Source organism: Perca flavescens, chromosome 19 (assembly GCF_004354835.1).
Source record: "Perca flavescens isolate YP-PL-M2 chromosome 19, PFLA_1.0, whole genome shotgun sequence".
NCBI classification, from domain to species: domain Eukaryota; kingdom Metazoa; phylum Chordata; class Actinopteri; order Perciformes; family Percidae; genus Perca; species Perca flavescens.
The window spans coordinates 16,372,600-16,393,955 of NC_041349.1; the positions used below are offsets into that span (position 1 = coordinate 16,372,600).

General features: G+C 38.5%; 2 protein-coding genes and 1 non-coding gene across 5 annotated transcripts in view; 1 reads left to right on the plus strand and 2 right to left on the minus strand.

Annotated features, from left to right (window-relative positions):
• Positions 1 to 8,073, minus strand: part of vax2 (ventral anterior homeobox 2) — a 28,522-nt gene extending 20,449 nt beyond the window's left edge. The window contains exons 1-2 of the mRNA XM_028564256.1: positions 6,989 to 8,073; positions 2,537 to 2,724 (exon numbers count right to left, since the gene is read on the minus strand). Coding sequence (XP_028420057.1) covers positions 2,537 to 2,724; positions 6,989 to 7,223 — 423 coding nt within the window. The 5' untranslated portion in view covers positions 7,224 to 8,073. The remainder of the gene's footprint in view (positions 1 to 2,536; positions 2,725 to 6,988) is intronic.
• Positions 8,074 to 14,274: 6,201 nt separating this feature from the next.
• adisspb (adipose secreted signaling protein b) overlaps positions 14,275 to 21,356 on the minus strand; it is a 31,697-nt gene continuing 24,615 nt past the window's right edge. For all 3 annotated transcript variants that reach the window (XM_028564258.1, XM_028564259.1, XM_028564257.1), the window contains one exon: positions 14,275 to 16,494. In XM_028564258.1, coding sequence (XP_028420059.1) covers positions 16,394 to 16,494 — 101 coding nt within the window. In that variant the 3' untranslated portion in view covers positions 14,275 to 16,393. The remainder of the gene's footprint in view (positions 16,495 to 21,356) is intronic.
• trnag-gcc (transfer RNA glycine (anticodon GCC)) lies at positions 18,611 to 18,681 on the plus strand. Its single transcript has one exon. It is a non-coding gene; the product is annotated as a tRNA-Gly (tRNA).

The window sequence follows — 21,356 nt, forward strand, 5'->3', positions numbered from 1 at the left end:
TCGTTAATAGATCAACACGTTGAATAGATAGATGCACAACGTAAATAGCCTAAAGTAAGTAGAACAAAATACATAGATAGATAGATAGATAGATAGATAGATAGATAGATAGATGAAAAAAGGCCAATAAACGCGCTTTGAGTGGCAAACTAAAAAGCACCAACAAACACGGTCACTTGAAAACAACAAAACTCTGCGAACAACTCGCTTGAAAAGGACCTAAAGCTTTGAGAGCTTCCATCTTTCCTTTTTTGATTTTGCGTGATTAGCCTTGAAAAAATATAAAAAGAACATAATAATGACAAGAAATGTCCATTAATGCCAGCTAAAAGCCTTTCACTCACGCATAAAAACTGCTTCAATGGCACATTAAGACAATTCAGCACGATGTTTCACGCCCTTACTGAGGACACTTTCATTATTTACATTTTGTTCTAACTTGAAGGTCAGGCACTTTTCATTCAGCCAATCCGCTGCTGCCCAGCGTCTCCACAGCAGCAGGAGCAAGCTGAGGCCCTCCCATTAACACCCCTAGTGTCAGCACTAATGAGGGACACAGTGGCTGCTCTGTGTTCCCAAAACCACACACACACACACACACACACACACACACACACACACACACACACACACACACACACACACACACACACACACACACACACACACACACACACACACACACACCTTTGTTTGAGTGCGGATTTTTTGTGGTTAGAGTTAAATGTTGGTGTAGCTACTCCAATGTCATGATGCGTAAAGCTCCTGCAACAAGTGTGTTTACACAAGAGGTGATTTAAGTCTGAAATGCTCAAAATGCCTCCAAACCAGCCTCCTGATGTGCAGCCTACATATTGTTGAAATCAAAATAAATTGACTCCATTTTACCTATACTTTAATTTTATTTCGTGGATTTCTTTTAAAACTGGCACAACCTTATTGTAAACAGTACCCCATAACGGCCTTTTTGTGATAGGTGTTGTCTACAGACGTATTGACATGTTGGTTATTTACTTAGCCTGTACTTCGATCTGTATTTGGAGACTATAGTACGGCAACCAATAGTAGGTGCACTGTTGTTAAAAAAGTGTTTCAGTCGAAAAATATAAAACATTCCAAGAGTTCAGGGGCTTGTCCTTCATAGGCCCACAATGGGTAAAATAGCCTATAGGCTACATAAATTGGATAAACTTTGCAAGATTTATGCTTTTCTCAAAAGATAATCTGACATTTACAAGACATAACACCAATACAATAAGCATATCATTGTGTGTTAACTAAATTCCATTTAGCCTAGGCCATGTTGATCGTCAAGATACCGTTTGTGGGAAAACAACGCGCTTTAATTGTTTGTGCAGAAATATTCTTTTGTGATTTGTATATAAAAAAAACTGCTGTTCAGTGCATTATTCCTGTATAAGTCTACGAGATAAAAAACTAAAATCACAACTAAAACATGCGGTGTATCAGTGTCGTAGCCTAGGCTATCTATGCGGTGTATATGTGTGTAGTGATGACGCACATAATAAACACGGAGGGGTTGGGCTCGTGGCGCTGCAGGGAGATTTGAATGAAGAGCGCGGGGTGTGTGTGAGATGTACTGTGAATTAGTAGTAGGCTAGTAGTATTCAGAGGAGCTCGGAGGCACCGACAGGCCGATATACCGGGCAGCGACACACAGGCCTACACACACAGCTGAACAAGAAAACGTTGCATAGGCCTATTGACTGTTGATGCTGCACTGGTAGCACAGAGACATTTATTTATAGTTTGAATTTAAGTAGGCCTAGACCAATGATGAGTAAAAGTATTTTACATGCCTAAGTATTTTACATGCCTATATCCTAATGTCACACACATGCAGGATTGTACGCAATTATTAATTATTACTCTTTTTTTATGTAAATGTGGACAGATTTTTTTTTTTAAAGGACCTGGGTTAAATTAGTGGACGTCACCTACATAATACACAGACTAATAGTGCAAACGTGAGGCTATATAGAGCCGTATGGCATATAGGCTGCATGCACATTTAAGGCCTTTATTGGCGCGTGTACAAACCCATGGGGCTTATTTATGGGTGACATTTTATGTGTTTGTGCGGAGTATAATCTGAATTCAAAAATCGTGCCCCTCTTGTGGGATGTTTGGCCCCCGGATGTGTCCATTCAACAAGCCAGCTGAGCAGTGTTTTGGGCGGGGCGGTTTTTCTACCCCTCCCCTCTGATTGGCCAGGAGCCAATTAAATGCCCCAAACACACCTGTAACCAAATCATTTGAAATATTAGGGTAATGTAAATCGAAATGACCTAAATCATTGACCAAGAAATAAGAAAAAAATACTTTATTATTAAAATATCCTATAAGGCCTTAGCAACCGGTGGCTAGGCTACGGCGGGGGAAAAACCGTATCATTTACTTACTTTAAGATGTTTATCAGAGCATCTGTTTTTGATTGTTTTTATTCTTAAAATGGGATTGTTAGCACCGCCTTTCGCCAAGCATTTCCCTACTTGAGACAACGCTTTCCTCTTACCTGTGTTTCGGAGAGATTGAGCTGCCTCGCGAGCTCGGTGCGCTCGCGGCCCACGACGTACTGGCACCGCTGGAACTCGAGCTCGAGCCGGTACAGCTGCTCTGCCGTGAACGAGGTCCGCGTGCGCTTGGGTCGGTCCAGGTCGAGGCCCTTCGGCAGGACGATCTCCCGGATGGTGCCTTTGGCGTCTGTTCAGAACAAAAACACAGCTAAAGTCTCAGGACCATTTCGAAGGTTACTAACTAGACTACTTTACGTATAGCCTATTATTATAAAATACAAATGTAATCATGTTTTCAGTAGTTTTAGGCTAAAAAATCAACAACATATAAACCCCTTTCTTTAAGACTGGAGTGAATCTATAGGCCTGCGCGGTGCCAAACCCATGTAGTAGGCCTATTTATGAGTCTGGCTACAGGCTAACGGCTTTAAAGAGAAAGAAAACATTGATGGATGTGCGTCTTTGAGATAAACAAGCTACATACGTGTTATTTTTTAACACAAGGGAGTGTTAATAACACGTATGTGCTATGTGAAAAAAGGCCCTATTGTCATTAACATGTATGTTAGCTATACTTTTCTGCAGCCTAATTGTGCTCAAATTAGTGTCTCGTAATGGCAAATACCTAGTTTGCCCACATCACTGTCTATAATCCGTATTCAGTAAATGTATCAAATATTTAGGAAAAGTTTATGTTTGTTGTTGAGATTTTCTTTATGAATCAATAATGTCCAAAACTCAAACGCGTACATTCCCCGTGCATAGCGTGCGTATTGTTGGACCACGTGATTGTGATCGTATGCAGTCAGTTTTTTGCTTAGGTTACTTAAACATGAAAATATATTGTGTTTTCATGAACTAAACACTCAAATTAAAATCCTTGAAACACATACATTGCACAAAAAAGTGTTAAGTGATAAGTGTTATTTCTCTGCATGCCATTTAACAAGTTAAAGAATTTAGAGCCAGCTTCACTCTCAGCTGTTTCCAAAGCTCTGTGGGTCAGTATCCATCCACCACCACCACAACAACAACAACAACAACAATAATAACAACAACAACAACACTGGGTGTTTTTGTGCCTTTTATTTTCGTATTTAATTTGTTGTTGGGTCGTTTGTTCCGCACTGGGATATCGGTTATTAATCTCTATGTTTTCAAAGATTGTTTTTGCAAAATCAGAAATTATTTAAATAGAAGAAAATAAACGTGGAAGTATGAAACATAGCCTATATTAAAAAGGTAGATTTTAGTCAATTAAAATTACAGAGAGATATCCTGGATGGGTCGGGGTCACCACATCCCGCCCTGGATCCAGAAGCCCTCGGGTTATTGTCTACACTGTTTAATACATTAAAAAAAACACAATCCTTATATTTATTTTGTTGTAATTTTGTTTTAAATACGTGTTTCAAACAGTATTATATTTGTATTTGTAGCTTTTTGTTTGCTTGTTTGCTTGTTTGTAACACTGTAGCCGGGAATATTTGTTTGTATTTATCACATTGAATGGAAGCGTAGGCCAGACAAGACCTCCTCTTTGTCCAGGGTTTTTAGGTCATAAAATATGCAATCCAATAAAATATGAAGAGCCCTGAATTAAATATGAAACAAAACTGATTGAACCGAACATCCATATTGTTTCTATAGGAAGGAGCAACCAAAACTTTGAAGTAACAGAGTAAAACGGAAGTTTATATGTTTATATATATTTAGCTGTAACAGGAAAACTGGATTTGTTTTGAAGACAGATATACGCTTACATTAACGTTATTTCAAAGTGTAGTAATGTAGAGGTAAATAAAATATCGGAGGTACTTAAATACAGCAGGCGTAAAGAAAGAAAAATCAGTGCGTAAAAAGGAAACCTGGGGCTGTTTTTGCTACAGCATAGGGAATAAAAGAGTTAATGAAACGTAGTAAATGAATAAATTAGTACGCCCTAACTATATTAAAATTATTTCAATATAGACAGTTGCACTGCAGTGTTTGGTTAACTTACAGGCTTAATGAAACATGCCTGAGAGGTCTCCATCTTTACGCACGCGTAATGACTTTGTGTAATGTATCGCCAGGCAAGTGAGATTCTGCGCCAGAGATGATGTAAATCATCCTTATATTTAGATATTTAGACATGCTTTCTTCTACGGTTCCGGGGCGAAAATAACAGCTCACACTGTGATGGAAACATTTGCGAGCAGAGGAGGGAACCAGCGTCTGTGTGCAGACCGACTGACCTCTCCGTGACCCCGGTCTCTCTGCGGAAAACCCAAGCATCCAGACTCGGCTTAAAAAACAAATCCTGACACTGCGGGCGTCGTTCGCTCAGTCAGTGCGAACTATAGGTCCACTATATCTCCACCAAAACCGGCTCACACCTTGGTCCTTCTACAGGCCACTTTCTCCTCTGATGGACACCATTAACCAACGACAGATGCAACACAATAACGACTGTATGTTTAACTGAGTACCGATGATTCACCGGCTTTTACAGAGACTATATGAACACCTGCCTGCCAGATCTAATGTAAAAAAAGATACTCAGTATCAGAAATGCATGTGATCAGCAGTAGGGAAATGTAATTTGATAAAACGCTGTCTTACAGATGACAGTAGCTCAAATAGTCTATCAATAAAATTATAATCGTTAAAGAAAATGTTGTGACTATTCCTGCAGCTGCTACAATTACAAACACTGAAACTGATCGACTCTCTGAAAAAGCAGACAGTTTTAAATTATTATTTTTTTCTAAATCCAAGTCTCTCTCTCTCTCTCCATTTCTCCGTGATTCTCATCCTCTCACGTTCTCTGTGTCATTTACTATCTCAAAATTGCTTTTGTATACTATTTTGACCATTCTCTGACTAAACAAGCAGCTTCTTTATATACCAGGACACCGCACGACTAAACGTCCAATAAAACATCAACTAACCAGCCAGAAACACAAATATCCACAAAATCCGCCTATAACCGAGGATTGATAGGCCGACATATTGATTCTGTCCACAGCAAACAGTTACACACACCGCTGAAAAAGTATTGCACAAAAATATCAGTTGCAATTTAATCTGATCTTTTTTTTTTTCTATACGGAATTCTGAAGCCGTGCAATCTGCTGAGTTTTTCCTCTTGGAGAGCATAAAAAATCTTAGTCATGCAGGAAAACTTCACAATAATTCACATTCAAAATACGCATCACATAATAATATATTTTAAATTCTAATTTTTTTCCCCCTCACGGATTACGTGCTGAAATAATTACAAATGTCCTACATGCAAAAACCTTAAATAACCTGGTCGAGATAGATTTATACTATCTATGTTGTCTTCATGTTATTGGACCCTTTAAGCTTCCATGTAAGCACATGACACACATTTACGGTGCAGTTTAATTTTATATAATTTAACGTGCAAACATAAATGAAATACAAATGTTTTGAGCTTAAAATATGACTCCAAAACCAACTATAAATTATATAGATTTAAAATTTTATTTTAACAGTGTTTGCAGACTGCAGTGATTTTATCTTCATTTTCTGCATTCTCTCATTCAAAGGCTGCAGGGCCTCAGGAGGGCGTGGACATATTACATTTTATTCTGGTGTTCATTAACATAACGTTGGCACACAAAGACGATCAGCTACTGCCACACACACACACACACACACACACACACACACACACACACACACACACACACACACCCCTTTACAGTGGTTATCGATGGATTCAGAATTCTCCTGATTATCCTCAACAGTTTATTTTTCTTTCTCAGATCTGATTTTTAAGAAATGGCTCACTACTTGTGTGATAAAAACAATGAGGAAATATATTCATATAGAATATGCAGCAAATCATTGACTGTTAATCTGACTAAATACGTTTTTATATTTTCAAATTAACAAAGGAGTTGTCACAGCTGATACAGACTGTGCCAAACGATAGGCCTATATTGCAATATTTTTTTTGTAAGTAATATTTACGGGTGTGGTGGTGTTCAATCATTTAGGTATCACGGAAGTGAGAGTAGCCTATTGTTTCCACAGCATGATGTTTGTGTGTCCACCCTGCACCAGAGGTGTTGTATTGTTCAGAATCCAGTCCAAGTTTTACACACTTCTGTTTGAATAGACTAATGTCTGCATTCTTTCAGGTAATGATATTTTCTAGTACCATTTTGACATGTTTTGATGGGAGAAGCACCAAACAACTCCACATTCAGGCTCCTTTTTTAGAAGATTTGTCCCAAATTGAAGATTTTTCTTCTTTCTTTTACTTACTTTAATTGCTATGACTGTCAACACATTGTCTGGGGTGATCCTATGACTAGGATACGTATTGTTGGGATAATTGTGAATAGAATAATAGTGAAGTTGAAAGAGACTCAATTTCCTGGAAACTCTCACACATATACTTAGACTAACGCACAGAAGAAGAAAAAAAAACATACCTCTTACTAATATCCTCCGACAGTAGTCAGGGTCCACTCCCAAAAGTTTGTCGTGTCCGTCTTCACTGGAGGACGTCGGGGTGGACGCTGCTGTCCCCGGGGTGTCGGTGGAACTCTGAACCGGGGACCGGCTCCCTATCTCGGCGCGGCATACTGTCTCCATCCGGTCCGGACACAGCGGGTTGGGTCCACAGCGGTGGTTCCCATCGCCCATAGTCGTGGCCTGATCAAACATCTACAAGTAGCCTAAGTTGCACTCTCTAATATTAGGCTATCTCTGCGTCCTTCTGTCGCTGCTGCTGCTCACCCACGTCTTTCTACTTTATTCTCCTCTTTGCAAGTGTTCTCCAGAGACCAGAGCGTGCCCTCCTCTCCCTCCAAAAAAAAAAGTAGATCCAGTTACAAATGAACCATGCGGTCCTGCAACGGAACCGGGGAACGCTTCAGGTCTCGCTGCATGACACACGATCCGGACTCCAAACCCAAGTCAGCAGGTCGGAGGTTGGGGGGTGGGGTTGATGAGGACCTCGGGATCCTGCTCTAACTAGGCTATAGTAGCCGGGAGGTGCAGAAGAAATGCATGGTGCAGCTTGTAAGGTACAAGGGGGGGGCAACCAGATCTATGGAGGAGCGGGGAGGTACCACAAACACGCACACACACACTGCTCACCCACGTAGAACTAAAGTGAGAGGAGGCGAGAAACCCACACAGCAGCGGGCACAGTTCACGGGGCACAAGCCAGGGAAGAAAGTTTCTCCTGGTCTGTCCAGAGCAGCAGCCTGTTACTTCAGCCCCGGTCACATCGACTGCCTCTGCCGATCCGTGATTGCATGTTGTTGTTGTTGTTGTTGTTGTTGGCGGTGAGATGGCCACATAAGGGGGGTCGGTGGTCTTCTGTTTTTGGAGAGAAGATAGGCTATGTCTGTGTTGAAACCCTTCAGGAGGGGACTCTCGGGAAAATGGTCACATTAGCTCCCAAATAAATTCTGGAGCGCTCGTGTCAGTTTTTTTTTATAATTTGCTTTAGAGCTGAAATCTCACGTCTGCGCGGGGCGGCCGATACACCCTGCCTACGGTAACAGAGCAGAGACGTTGGCGTGTGTGTGGAGGGTATCTGTGGTGACACGGTACACTTTACAAAGGCATGAACCTCAGACGTCATTTCCTGCCCACGCAGGGTCGTCGCTGATTGGTCCGCCGGTAGGGCACGTCTTGACAAGAGGATGAGCGGCGCTGCAGACCGGGATCCCGGAGCACGGAGACATGAGACGATGGTTGTGTGCGCTTTCCGCTCTGGAAACAGCCAAATGCAGCGCTGCCCGGGCTTCCCCGCAGCTCTGTCAGACGCTGACATTGTTTTACGGCTCTGAAAAAAAAGTGCAAAGACAAACAGTAGTTTAACAAAAGCCAGAAGCACTTCTGACACAGTAAGGCAAAAACTTGTATTCTTTTAGATCTCACTCATTCATGGGCCTCAAAATTTAAAATATGAAAGTATAGGATCTTAAATACAGAATTGAATCAACATACTATTTGCATAGCCCATAAGCCTATAGTCTAGTGTAGGCTATATTATTGGATTTTTAATAAACATTGGATACTATAACATGGTTTAGGTTTCTACAGAAAGCCTGCAACCAGATTTGAGGGTTGTTTCATTTTCTTTAACAGCTACATTCAAGTGTTTAGGTGCAATTTTAAATACCCTAGAGTTAATGGTGACTAAAATTCTGGTTTTGGATTTCAACCGTTTTTTATGTCCCTATAACTGCTACTGCTACTGTTTCAGAAGATGAGAACAAAATCAATTTTTGTCAAAACTGTCTGTTTTTATCAAGATGATGTTCAAAATACAAACATCTGTAATATCAGCTCAAAACATCACCTGTATTATCTTTTTCTAAAAATAAGATATCGGCCCTCAACAACTCATATTGGTCACATCATCACACTTTTTTTTTTTGAGGATGGGTACAACAGCAGCAACACATGCACAATAAAATATTGTCCAATGCAAAAATATCACAGCCTGAAAATTAAAGAGAAAAAAAGATTGAATCAACAGTCTCATCAAAAGTTACAAGATCAACACACAATATCTTCTCAGTAATAAAAAAAAGAATCATAAATGGAGGTTTCTATTTGTTTTCCATTGCAGATAAAACATCTCATTCACAGTCAATGACTGTCGTTTATAGCCTGTATGCAGAGCCATCTTCCTTAACCATCAACACCAGCACATGGGCTGGTGTTGATGGTGCAGCCCGTAGTTTGTTGTGATTGTGGGATGATTTCAGTTGCAGGAATGATTGAAACACTGGCTGGAATTTCCTCTTTACAGGTGAAACATCTTTGAAAACACTGCGAAGAAGAAGGGGAAAAAAGGATTTTGAGCGGAATTATATAATTATAGTTTTGCCATGTGTGTTTTTTCTTATTTTTCTTATCCGAGGCCGTAATTACTGCACACAGCCATGGGTCGTTACTCCTTTCAGCTGGCCTAATCTCACAGAGGATGAATAGAAACTGTCAATCAGACGCTGCACTCAGCAGCGAGACAAGAGGGGACTGATTGCTGCTGCTGTGCTGCGACACACACACACACACACACACACACACACACACACACACACACACACACACACACACACACACCACACACACCTTTTCTCTCCAGTGTTTTTATTTCAATTTCATTTCTTTACTATTTTTACTTCTACTACGTCTAACTTTTCTAAATACTGCTCATATTTTGATTTCAATCTTTAGGCGCATTAAGGAAACATGTTTGTGTCATTCTGTGGTGTGATTATAATATTTTAGCAACCGTATGAACATTTTATAGCTACTGCTTTTGCTGCAAAATGTGTCATGCAGGAAATTTGCAGCACTGACTGACACCTCTTTAGTCTTTCTTGGGAACCTGATGCACAATGTCAAATAAAATAAGTAGAACAAGTTCATAGTGAGAGATAGATTGGTAGATAGATAGATAGATAGATAGATAGATAGATAGATAGATAGATAGATAGATAGATAGATAGATAGATAGATAGATAGATAGATAGATAGATACGTTTATTTCCCACTGATTCAGTTGGTCTTCCTGGGAGACTAATAATATTCATATAGGGCATAATAAAAAAAATGAAAACGCAGTTTAAAACAGGAAGTTATATGGTTACATTGAACAATATTAGCATACTGTAGATGTAACTTGCATAGAAATGAATCATGCATTGATTAAATTACCCAAACAGTATAAAACTATAGATTCATTCATTCAACATTATGTTTACATGTCAATGCATCAATTCACAATGAGAACTTTATTTTGCTGATAATAGTTGTAAGCACAACTTTTACTTGTAACAGAGTATCTTAACATCAATGTGTTACTTCTTCCGACCACATCTTTATTTATCACGTTTCATAGCCCGTCATGTTCTTTTTTTTATTTTTTATTATTTCATCAATAGGATAGATTAATAACCAAGTTACTACTTTTGAAATGTTATGGCAGTTCTCTCTGCCCCGAGGAGATGTTTACTTTAGAATAATTTTTATAATTGATGATCTGAATGCACTGTCATATTAAAACCACGCAGTGCAATCAGGAAAAAAAAAAAAAATGTATTTCCTGATGATGATCGAATCTAAACGAATTCCCCTAAACTTCAACTCCATTTTATATGAATCATATTTCTGCTCCACTAAACATCCCAATTACTGCATTACTGCAGATCCTGATGCCGTTAGCCAGAGTCAAAACCCACAACTACTCTCTGCCTGTATTTGCCCGCAGGCCAAAAGGAAACAAATGTTTATTTGAACCATGCACCGATTCCCTCATCTACGCCCAACCCCCCCACCCTCGTGTACGGCTGGATTGCGGCCTCGTGGAGATGAATCTGATCAATCAGATCAATCAACAGAGATTACTGTAATCCCAGAGGTCAGAGGGAGACCACCGGGCCACTCAGAGTTCACACATCCCACACAAGCTCCAGACAAATCTGTCCAGGAATGACAAACATTTGGCCGCATGTTCGAGGCCATGGAGGTGTGTTTTTTAGGGAAAGATTAATTTCAGATGATTTATGCAACTTGGTGTAGCCTATATAGCGTTCAGTTTAGACTCAGTCATCAGAAAAAAAAAGATTTTTGTCACAACGAATGCATGTAGGCTATTTATGATTTCCCAAGCCTTTAGAAGTCCAGGGCTCCCTTGTAAAAGAGATTTGATTATCTCAATGGGACATCACCTGGTAAAATAAAGGATAAAAAAAAGAAGAAAAAAAAAAGAAGAGGCAGTAATATTTCAAAGGTGTCTTTTTTAATATTGAAGCACTTTATGTCACTCACAAGCAGTTGTGATATTAAATCATTAAAATTATTAAATATAGGTGAAAATAGGTGAAAAATGCGTTGGATCTAGTATGAAAAGTTGTATAACTGCTGCTGCTGCTTAAACTGGCCGCGGACACGGCGAACTATAAATGGGTCAGGATTTAGGTGCGTTTATGGAGCTTTGTGGGAATGTAAAATACACATGAGTGTGACGGACACGCGGCTTTACGCACCATTTATTGGAGTTTATTTTTTACAAATTAGCAGCCACACTGGCCTTGTCTTTACGATAAAAAACTCAGTGACAGAAGTCAGGTCAGAATGTGGCCACTTTAAGTACAGACTTATTACCGACATATCTTTTTTTATATGCTTTTCCTCACTCTCAGAAGGTCATAAACTTTACCAGACTTTTGTTTCGGAACTGTAACTCGAACTTTCCTGCTGTGTAGTCGAAGTTAGATCACTGAAATAATGTTGCACAGTACCTACAGACGCAATTTATCTGCTTTATAAAGTAGATTGCACAAATAAGGAAACGCAAGACAACTGCAACTGAAGAATTCGTTCAACCAAATGGCTAAAACAAAAACAGGGCCACCGCGAAGAATTGCAGTTAAGTAAACGGAATTTAGTTCATTTTATAGGAATTGTTATGAGCTAATACAAACTCGGCCTTGTTTTTAACGTGTACAGGGCTACATGTGAGTATAACAATAAGCCTTTTAGTCTATCAGGAGTTTGAATTTATATTTGCTGACTGTCAGTGAAGTCTTCAGTTTGATAGCTGCCAAGCACCACGATGTCAATCAACCAAATACTGATCACATAATTTGATTTTACACTTTCATAGTGGATAATCATAGATGCATACATATTGAACTAATAAAGCAATATAAAGATCTGTAAGTCGGGCTACAAGTTATGTATGAACACAAAATATTTGACTTGTGTAGACTTGTGTTGCATTAAAGGGGCACGCTGTCGATTATTTAAAATAAAGGTGTAAGACAAATAACTGCAAAACATAGGCTAGTTTTAGTATTAGCCTAATATTTCTCTCTTTTAACCGCTTGTAGAGCTCAGAGTTTAAATATAGCTATTTATTTCCCATACACACATAACATGTGGATTATTATTATTATTATTTAGACGCTGCCGCTGCAACGAGCTCAAAGTTAATGCATGTTTACTCCAAATGAATGCTGACCCAGACTGTAGCCTCTACACCACCAGTAGCCTATACTACCACTGTAACAATCAAGGGTTGTCTATAGCCTCATTAATGCAAACTGCGAAACTGTTCTTCTCCCCGTCACAATTTTAAAGCATTTTTGATAGAAGACACACGCAGTAGCGGGGCTGGGGCAGCTGTGTCCGGCTGTAACTCCAACTGTCCCACTGTGCTCAACTCGGCACAGTTCTTTAAAATTTTGTTCATATCTTCGCAAACATCATTCAAACAACCGATACTGATTCATTTTGGATTGTCAAATGTATATTTAACATTTTCAAAAAAAAAATAATCAAGTTAAGTGCTATACTGATGCATTTAGAAGTTTTTAATTTGCATTTTCAATAGCAATGGTTATCTAAGATTGGTTATATAATGGCTGGAAATGAGCCAGAGAGAAGAATCCACAAAGACCTCAACTTATTTTTTTGTAGGGTACTTTGTCAGAAGCGCCAATCTGGAAATTAAAAGTTTTAAATGTATAAGCTTTAAAGTTGAGTTTTTCAGCACAAACTTATAGACTACTCTAATGGCTCCTAATGCATTTTTGTCCCTAAATATTCATAATTATTCTTATAATGTGGACTTAAATGGCAGCTGGTTAGTGAACAGCTAAAACTAAACTTAACCTTTCTTTGTAATCTACAGTACATCCAAACACAGACTGCTAAACCTTTCCTTGTCATGTCCTAATCCACTGTTATAGAATAGAATGCCTTTTATTGCCATTATACCCATGTACAACGAGATTAAAGCAACTCCTTTTCCAGTGTGTTAACATGTACCTAAGAGAAATTATGTGCTGTTTTAGTAGTGCTATAGTGGAAGGTTTGTTGTTGCACTGTATACATTTCCGCCTGTTATTTATCAGTCACGATGAGGCTGTTGGAAATCCATAGTTGCTGCCAGTTTAACCAACAACCTCACATTTCACTGATTAAAAAGTTGTTTCTTTAGCACATTCACTACCTTCTAATTCTAATTAAAAAACATTGTGCAGCTAAAATTTCCTAAACAGACCGAAATTCTACATATCTCTATATTTATAATTTATTGAAAAAAACAACATTTCTTTGGACTTTAGGGTTCATCAGAAAACATTGTTTTCTATGCAAATCAGTCTCTAAAAGTATGAAGCAACAAAAGGACTGGATTGTGATCATTGGAAACGTCTAATTAGCATTTGGCCTACAAAAGAGAAAAGATTTCAGTCTCTTCAATATTTGTGCTAAGCTCACAAAAATATGTATTTAATTGGTGTGATTCTTCTATCTTAAATTAAATTTCTGACTGACACAAGTAAAAAGTGATTTTGTACCACAGATGAGAACACTGACTGAACAGAAGTTTCAGTAAAATGGCAACAAATGTGTTGAATATTAAAAACTATATATAGCTATATTCTCTGGGGCTAATTTTGGTCTCTCGGTAAAGTGTACACACTCACATTGCTAAATACAGTGTTTTCAATTAAAGTTTTAGTCAAAATGACCAATTAGTTGTTGCGGTTTAAACATGTAAACTAGTTAATCTTATAATAAACCCAAGAAGAAGACATTCATATTAATCTGAAATGTTGATTTTTTTTTAAAAATCTCACATGAGAATATATTGTAACAGAGGTGACGTCAGTGCAGCGGTGTAGACTGCCACCAAGTGTTGCTGCTGTGAACTGACTGAAGAGGCAATAAGTACCAAAACTCAAACATACACTTAACTTTTATTCATTTTGATATTCAGAAATACAAACCACACACACAGAAGACAGATCTCAACAAATACACTGCTACATTCTTGAAAAAGTAACCTATTGAGTGTTTCACTTTAGAAGAAGAAACCAAGCAGACTTTGACCTATTACAAGCAAACATCAAATAAATCTATTTAATCTACGACGACAGCTTGTGGTCCACTATGTAGAGACATTACACACAGAATCCTTTCCTTTAAGGCTGATTTATTCAATAGGGTATAACAAAACAAAATGTTGATTCACGCAGAACAACTACAGTGCAGCCAGATCATGGCACAAATGTAAAAAAAGCAGAGCTGAAAAGTGATCATGAACTCTTGGATCTGCACTCGTACTGTGATAGGAGCGATGGGATAGAGAGACAGATCCACCGGTTTCAGGGGATTTAACACCGTTTGTCTGGTGGGTGCAGGATGTGCAGGATGTGTAGGAGATGGTAAAACAACATGGGGCTCCAGCTAAATGAGGAACAGGACGGTATAATGAAAGGCACTTTGCGTCGCATGTGTGCTCTGAAGGCTTTATGAATGAATTCAAACAAAAGAAACAAATCCTTCCCAAACTCTGCTGAAGTGGCTGCAGCAGGTTTTATTAAAGGGAAAATCCACCCAAAACAAAATAATGCAAAGACTATTTTTATTGTCGATTAATCTAATGATATTTTCTTGATTAGCGGTCTATCCAAATTCAGAGAATAAGGGAGCAAATATCCTGGTGACGTCTTCCAATATCTTGTTTCATCGAACCAACAGTCCAAAACCCAGAGGTATCAAATTTAAATAAAGAAAATCTTTACATTTAAATCTGGAACCAGAGAATGTTGATATTTTGGCTTGAAAAATTTCTTAAATCATTAAATAATTATCAGAATAGCTGCACATTAAGTTTTTTGTTGATTTACTGATCAATTAATCAACTATACTTTATTTTGGCTCTACAGCCTTAAAAAAAAAAAGTTTTGTTTGGTTGTACTTTTTTTTTTAATTTTGTGAAAAGTGGCAAAACATAACGACATGCCATTATATTTGCAGCTCAACAACATAGAAGTTTGGTAGCAGGGATCTAAAACGTAGACACTAAACATCAGAATTTGGTGTCAGCTCCTTACAATAAAGGACAAAGCACTTCTTTTTAGATGCACTATTTCACACAAATGTTTCATAATCATGCAGGGAGATCATCCCAGAAAACAATACCTCAGTAGATTAATGCCATATAGCTAGCGCGCATGTTTTTAAGCATTATTCTTTCCTTTTTTTTTCTCAGAGGAAAGCCTCTCTTTTCATTATTGCTGCTGCAAATACTTTCCTCAAATACACCTATTAAAATACGTTCACACTCTTTGGGATTTCCTGGGAAACGCAGAAAATGAAAAGTAGTAATTATCACAACAGGAACCTCACATATTGAAGATTTATAAGTTTAGCTTTCCATACAGTGGCCTGCAGGTTAACCTTAAGGTTAAACAGAGACATTAAAAGGCTCCACATTGCTAATCAGTTCAACTATTTTTTTTTTTTTCCCGGAATTGTGCAAGTTTCTAAAGTTTCTATAGGTCACTTTTAAACTACTAGATTAATAAAAGAGCCCTTGTTTACTCCCTCACCTATAAATCCATATGAGATTCAGTTTGCACATCAGGAAAAGAGTGACCTGGAGCACAAGAGGCGGTGAAAAGGGCTCTCTGAGGCTGCACTGATTCAAAGAGTGCTGCTGCCCTCTAGAGGTTCAGTAAGGAAAACACTGATTAACAACAGAATACATCATGGTGACAAACAAGAATTGGAGGAAACTGACAAACTGTTCAAATGCTGTCAATGTTGTGAAAGTTGCAGCAGAGGAATGTTTTTGTAGGTTAATGTCAGGACGCATATATCCATTTCCTCTGAATCCAACACTGAACGCTGTATGAACATTATGTGGCACTAAATCATTTGTGTGTACACACTTTCCTATTTGGTGTGTGTTTAATTTGGTAGGGGTACACTCCAGTGATGGCGTGTGTGTGTGTGTGTGTGTGTGTGTGTGTGTGTGTGTGTGTATTTCAGGTGAAAGGGGAGCAGGAGCTTTAGTCAAATCCTTGCCAGTCGCTCTGTTCAGAGTCGTACTCCAACTCCACCCCGATGCAGCGGACTCCCTCCAGCAGCATGGGAGTACCGTGGTGACGATCTAGATAAGTGGCAGAAAGGCAGAGAGACAGAGACAGAGAGAGAGAGAGAGAGAGAGAGAGAGAGAGAGAGAGAGAGAGATATTAGAGAAATATTCACTAATCCAACAGGTTCATTAAATACTTTCTCAAAGCTTAGCGAGCAATGAGAGAAATATTTTGGTCTGCAGTTTTCATCCATAGGCATTAGACGTGGTTATACAGTCTAAGGTAATACTTTCTAATATCTGTAATAAGGAGAACAGCTTCATTCTCCAGGCTGTCAGGAAGTTCAACACCCCCCATCAGGATCAGCACCGGTCACTTCATCAAAAAAAAGACACTTTTTTATTTTATTGCACACTTCAATGTCTTTATCTTTAGTTTTCTGTACTGTTTGATTTTGCCTGACATTTGCACTATTTTGAATGTATTACTGTATTGTACATATTATTATTTCTTTTTTTTTTTTTTTTTTTTTTTTTTTTTTGTATATAAAACTTATCTCTTTCTTTATCTTATTTGTATATATTTCTTATCTTTTTATTTTATACTTGTACTTGTCCTTATTGCACCGTTGGTCGGAGAGAAACGTATTTTCAATTGCTCTGTATGTCTGGCACATATTGCTAAAAAAAAAAAAAAAAAAAAAAAAAAAAAAGGACTGAACGTGTTGTCTGACCACTTTTGAAGGCATAAGTGTTATGTTAAGTGGAAAGCCAGGCTGTGATAGAGAAGTGGGGAGACGCAATAATAAAAAAAAAAAAGGTACTTTATTTGTCACATACATACATGTAGCGAAATTCATTCTCTGCATTTAACCCATCCCTCAAGGGAGCAGTGGGCAGCCAATGACAGCGCCCGGGGACCAACTCCAGATCTGAGCCAGTGCCTAGATCAAGGGCACTGACTGGAGAACCTAGTACATGTTTTTGACGGTGGGGGAAACCGGAGCACCCGGAGGAAACCCACGCAGAAAGGCCCCGGAACGACCTGGATTCGAACACAGTGCCAACCATTAGGCCACCATGCTGCCAATAATGTTTAAGTATAGGGATAACGGCAGACAGGTGCTCCTGAACGACATTTATAGTGTGGCACTCAGTTGTTCAGATAAACAGTGAAAGAAATAGTTGTACCAAGAATGAAAAAAAGAGAGCTAGAGAGAGAAGTTCAAACCCTGGCTCCTCTAACCTCTGTACAGCTGGTCAATCACAGCATGAAGAGGGTGTAAATGTCTGATTATTGATCTTGGAAAGTTACAGAAATGGCCACAAATGGACACAGCACCCCCAATCCGAAGTCAGAAAGGCGCAGGAGGAGAGGGTTTCCAAACACCATCTTCCACCTGACAAGTAGCTGATGGAGTACACCGGTGCCTTCACATGTTGCCCGCAGTACCTTAAAAATGATTACCATTAAAACTTACAGGATGCCAGTGAAGGCATGCGAGCATGGGAATGACGTGTCCTCTTTTTTTCTTGTATTTGTTATTAAAGTCTTGTTGAGCATTTTGAAAACGCTGAAGAGCAACTGACTTTTGGCTGAGACACAAATGAAGAGCATATTTCTCAAGAGGGTTAAAACTGAGCTAATTCTGTCTCCATTGAACCAAACGGTGACTCATTGTCCATTGAAAGGTCACACATATCAGTCACAAACTGTAAGAATATAATCCATGTGTGCACACAGCGTGTGAGAAAGGACTGACTAAGAAGCTCCGTTTTGCAACACTCCCCCCCCCTCAACCCCCTCCGAACTGGAAGTATCTGCTTACATGCAGTTTTAGGCTCTCCCACGTGGAACACAGGAAGCCTCCTTTTGAACGGCTCCGGTCTCAAAAGCTTCAGAGCAGGACGCAATAGAGGATCACAGAAATCAGAACAGGAGTCCAAACTATTCACTCTGTACGGTTACAAACTGATCAACCTCTCCACTTCTCTGTCATGGTGATTATGAACAAGGCAGTGTTGGTACATAATGCATGCATGCTGAATTAAACACGTACAATGAACATTTATGAATCTCTTGCGATAGAAAGTTTCACTATTGTTGAAATCACAAACTCAACTTTGAACTCAAACCTTTTTTCGTCACTCACTGTTAAATGTTTTTAGTGCACATATGATACATATGTAAGCATTGGTGGTTCAGTGGTAGAATTCTCGCCTGCCACGCGGGAGGCCCGGGTTCGATTCCCGGCCAATGCAACACACTTTTCTTCCCACCCCATTTCTATAATGCAAGCGAATGGGGGTAATGACTGTAAACACACATAAATATACTCAAAATAAAAGAGCACTTATTTTCTTTAGGACTGCAACAAATGGGTATATTCAGTATCAATTCATTATTTTTCGTTTGATATTTGAATTGTCAATAAATAGGTAAATCGCCCTTTACAATTTCCCAGAATAATCCCAAAATGACATCTTCACATCTTCAACAGTCTGAAACCTAGACTTATAATTTACAATGATATCAATGATAGAAAAAAAGCAAATCCTCACATCTGAGAAGGAACTGTTAAATATTTGTGTATTTTTACTCGATAAGACTTTAATTAAGCGATTATAAAAAGAGTTGTATTTTTATTTTTTTTACTTCACTTTTTTTTTTGCCAGTTCATTAATTGGTTTCCGAACTAATGATCTCAATAAATACAACCTTTAAAGATATTAACAGGCTTCATACAATCCATTTATGAAATGTTTGTTTTAAACATGTATGTTCAAATTCTTTAGAACATTTAACTTTAACAACAAATTAAACAAAGAAAAACATAAAAAAAGCTTACGTCTTGATTTCTTTCATGACAAAATAAAAAAACCACATGTTCTTGATTTCTTGACACCACAACAGTCAGCACAATATCCAGTCAGTGAACGCTGAACAGCAGTTCAATGTTACATCACACGCATCTTAACGCAGTAGCGTAGCTAAGAATAACAGCAGAGCTTAATCCTTTGATCTGGTCATCATCCAGGCCTCAATTACACACAGACATCTGGACAGATGTTCAGACAACGCTGCGTGAGTAAAAATAAATACTCCCCAAGACAACCACCATTCATCCTCACGCACATATGTGCATGCATACAAAAACACACACTAGCTCTACTATATATACACGCCGGCAATAACGGAAACACACATTCGTCCTCTTTACCTAAGTCTCCATCTGCTGACACAACTGCCAGCATCTAACTTCAGGCTTACTGACGATTTAAGTGGAGAAAATACTAATTCATTACAGACTCTTCTCTGCCTCAGAGAGCTTTACAATAGCAGAGAGTTGTTTTTAACCATCTTTCTGTACACCTAAAGAAGAACGTTTTTTGGGAATTTTATAAAATACCAAGGATTTGATCCCCTTTCTTGATATTTTAAAACAAACATTTATCACGAGTTTCTTTGTAAAAACAAATGCAAACCACATTTTGCTTCCTATTTTTAGTGCTGTTAAAATGACCCAGGGTACAGAGTCACCAGTAGGAGGCAGTAGCACACCGAGTACAGTTGTTCTCAATTGCTTTGGCACATTTTCTGACTTGTCAAAACTCCCAAGTACAATCCTCACACCAGGTGGTACATTCAGCACATCACTATGTGATCTGCAAAAGGTGATTACTCAATCAAAATAATTAACTCCTGTTTCAAATGTAAATAAACCCATCAATGAATAAATCACTGCCATCCATACAAAAGGTTATTTTACCATTGCTTAGACCAGTGGTTCTCAACCTTTTTTGTGCCAGCGCCCCCCTATCCATTATATGCCCCCCATCAAATATTATGCAGGCTAACTGCCCAGAATATTAATGATTACGCCCTAATATAGGCCTATTATTGTTATAAAAAATAATCAAAAAAATCAAATCATTGAATGACAAATACCACATGTATTAATTTCCCATGTATCTAAAAAGCCATGTGAATAGAAATTATATATACAGGTTTTTAAAAAAATGCAACCATTGGACATTCAAATTAAATAACAGCAGCCAATCAGAACGACTAGATATGTAACATTCAAACTATAATTAGGGAAAAGGCCTGCTGCATGTCCCTGGTGTGAACCTCAGCACCTTTATAAGATGACTATAATTGGAATGTCCTTTTTTGTTTGCAAAGTGACCTTGGGTGTTGCGCTTTAAATAAAATGTATTATTATTATTATTATTATTATTATTATTATTATTATTATTATTACTACAAACACTAACGGTAGCCAATCAGAAACAACTAGCAATTTAACATTCAAATCTATTTTTCATTCAAATCTAAAATCAAATTGTTCCAACGGAAAACAAGCTGCCACTTATCAAGTGGTAAAAGCAGACACACACAGACACACACACACACACACACACACACAGAAGAGTATAGGTTAGAAGAGTCTAGGTTACAAGAGTCTAGGTTACAAGAGTCTAGGTTACAAGAGTCTAGGTTACAAGCGTATAGGTTACAAGATTAGGTTACAAGAGTCTAGGTTACAAGAGTCTAGGTTACAAGAGTCTAGGTTACAAGAGTCTAGGTTACAAGAGTCTAGGTTACAAGAGTCTAGGTTACAAGAGTCTAGGTTACAAGAGTCTAGGTTTGCTATCGCCTGTCTTCCGAGTAAATGGCAGAAAAAAATGTTTGGAGAAACTCAACCCCATATCGCGCTGTGTTTGGTGGAGGTGTGAGAATCCCGTACAGTAAACAGTGACATCACTGCCTCTATCGCTTCCATAAGAAAGTTTTAAAAACACCAAACACAAGCTCTGAACTACCCGTGAGTTAGTGAACCAGTTAAAGGTTTGCCAAACAACAAAGCACAGTCAATATCTCTCGCACGTCTCTTTTCTTTCTCTTTCTCCGTGAAATGAAGCTGCCTTCAGGT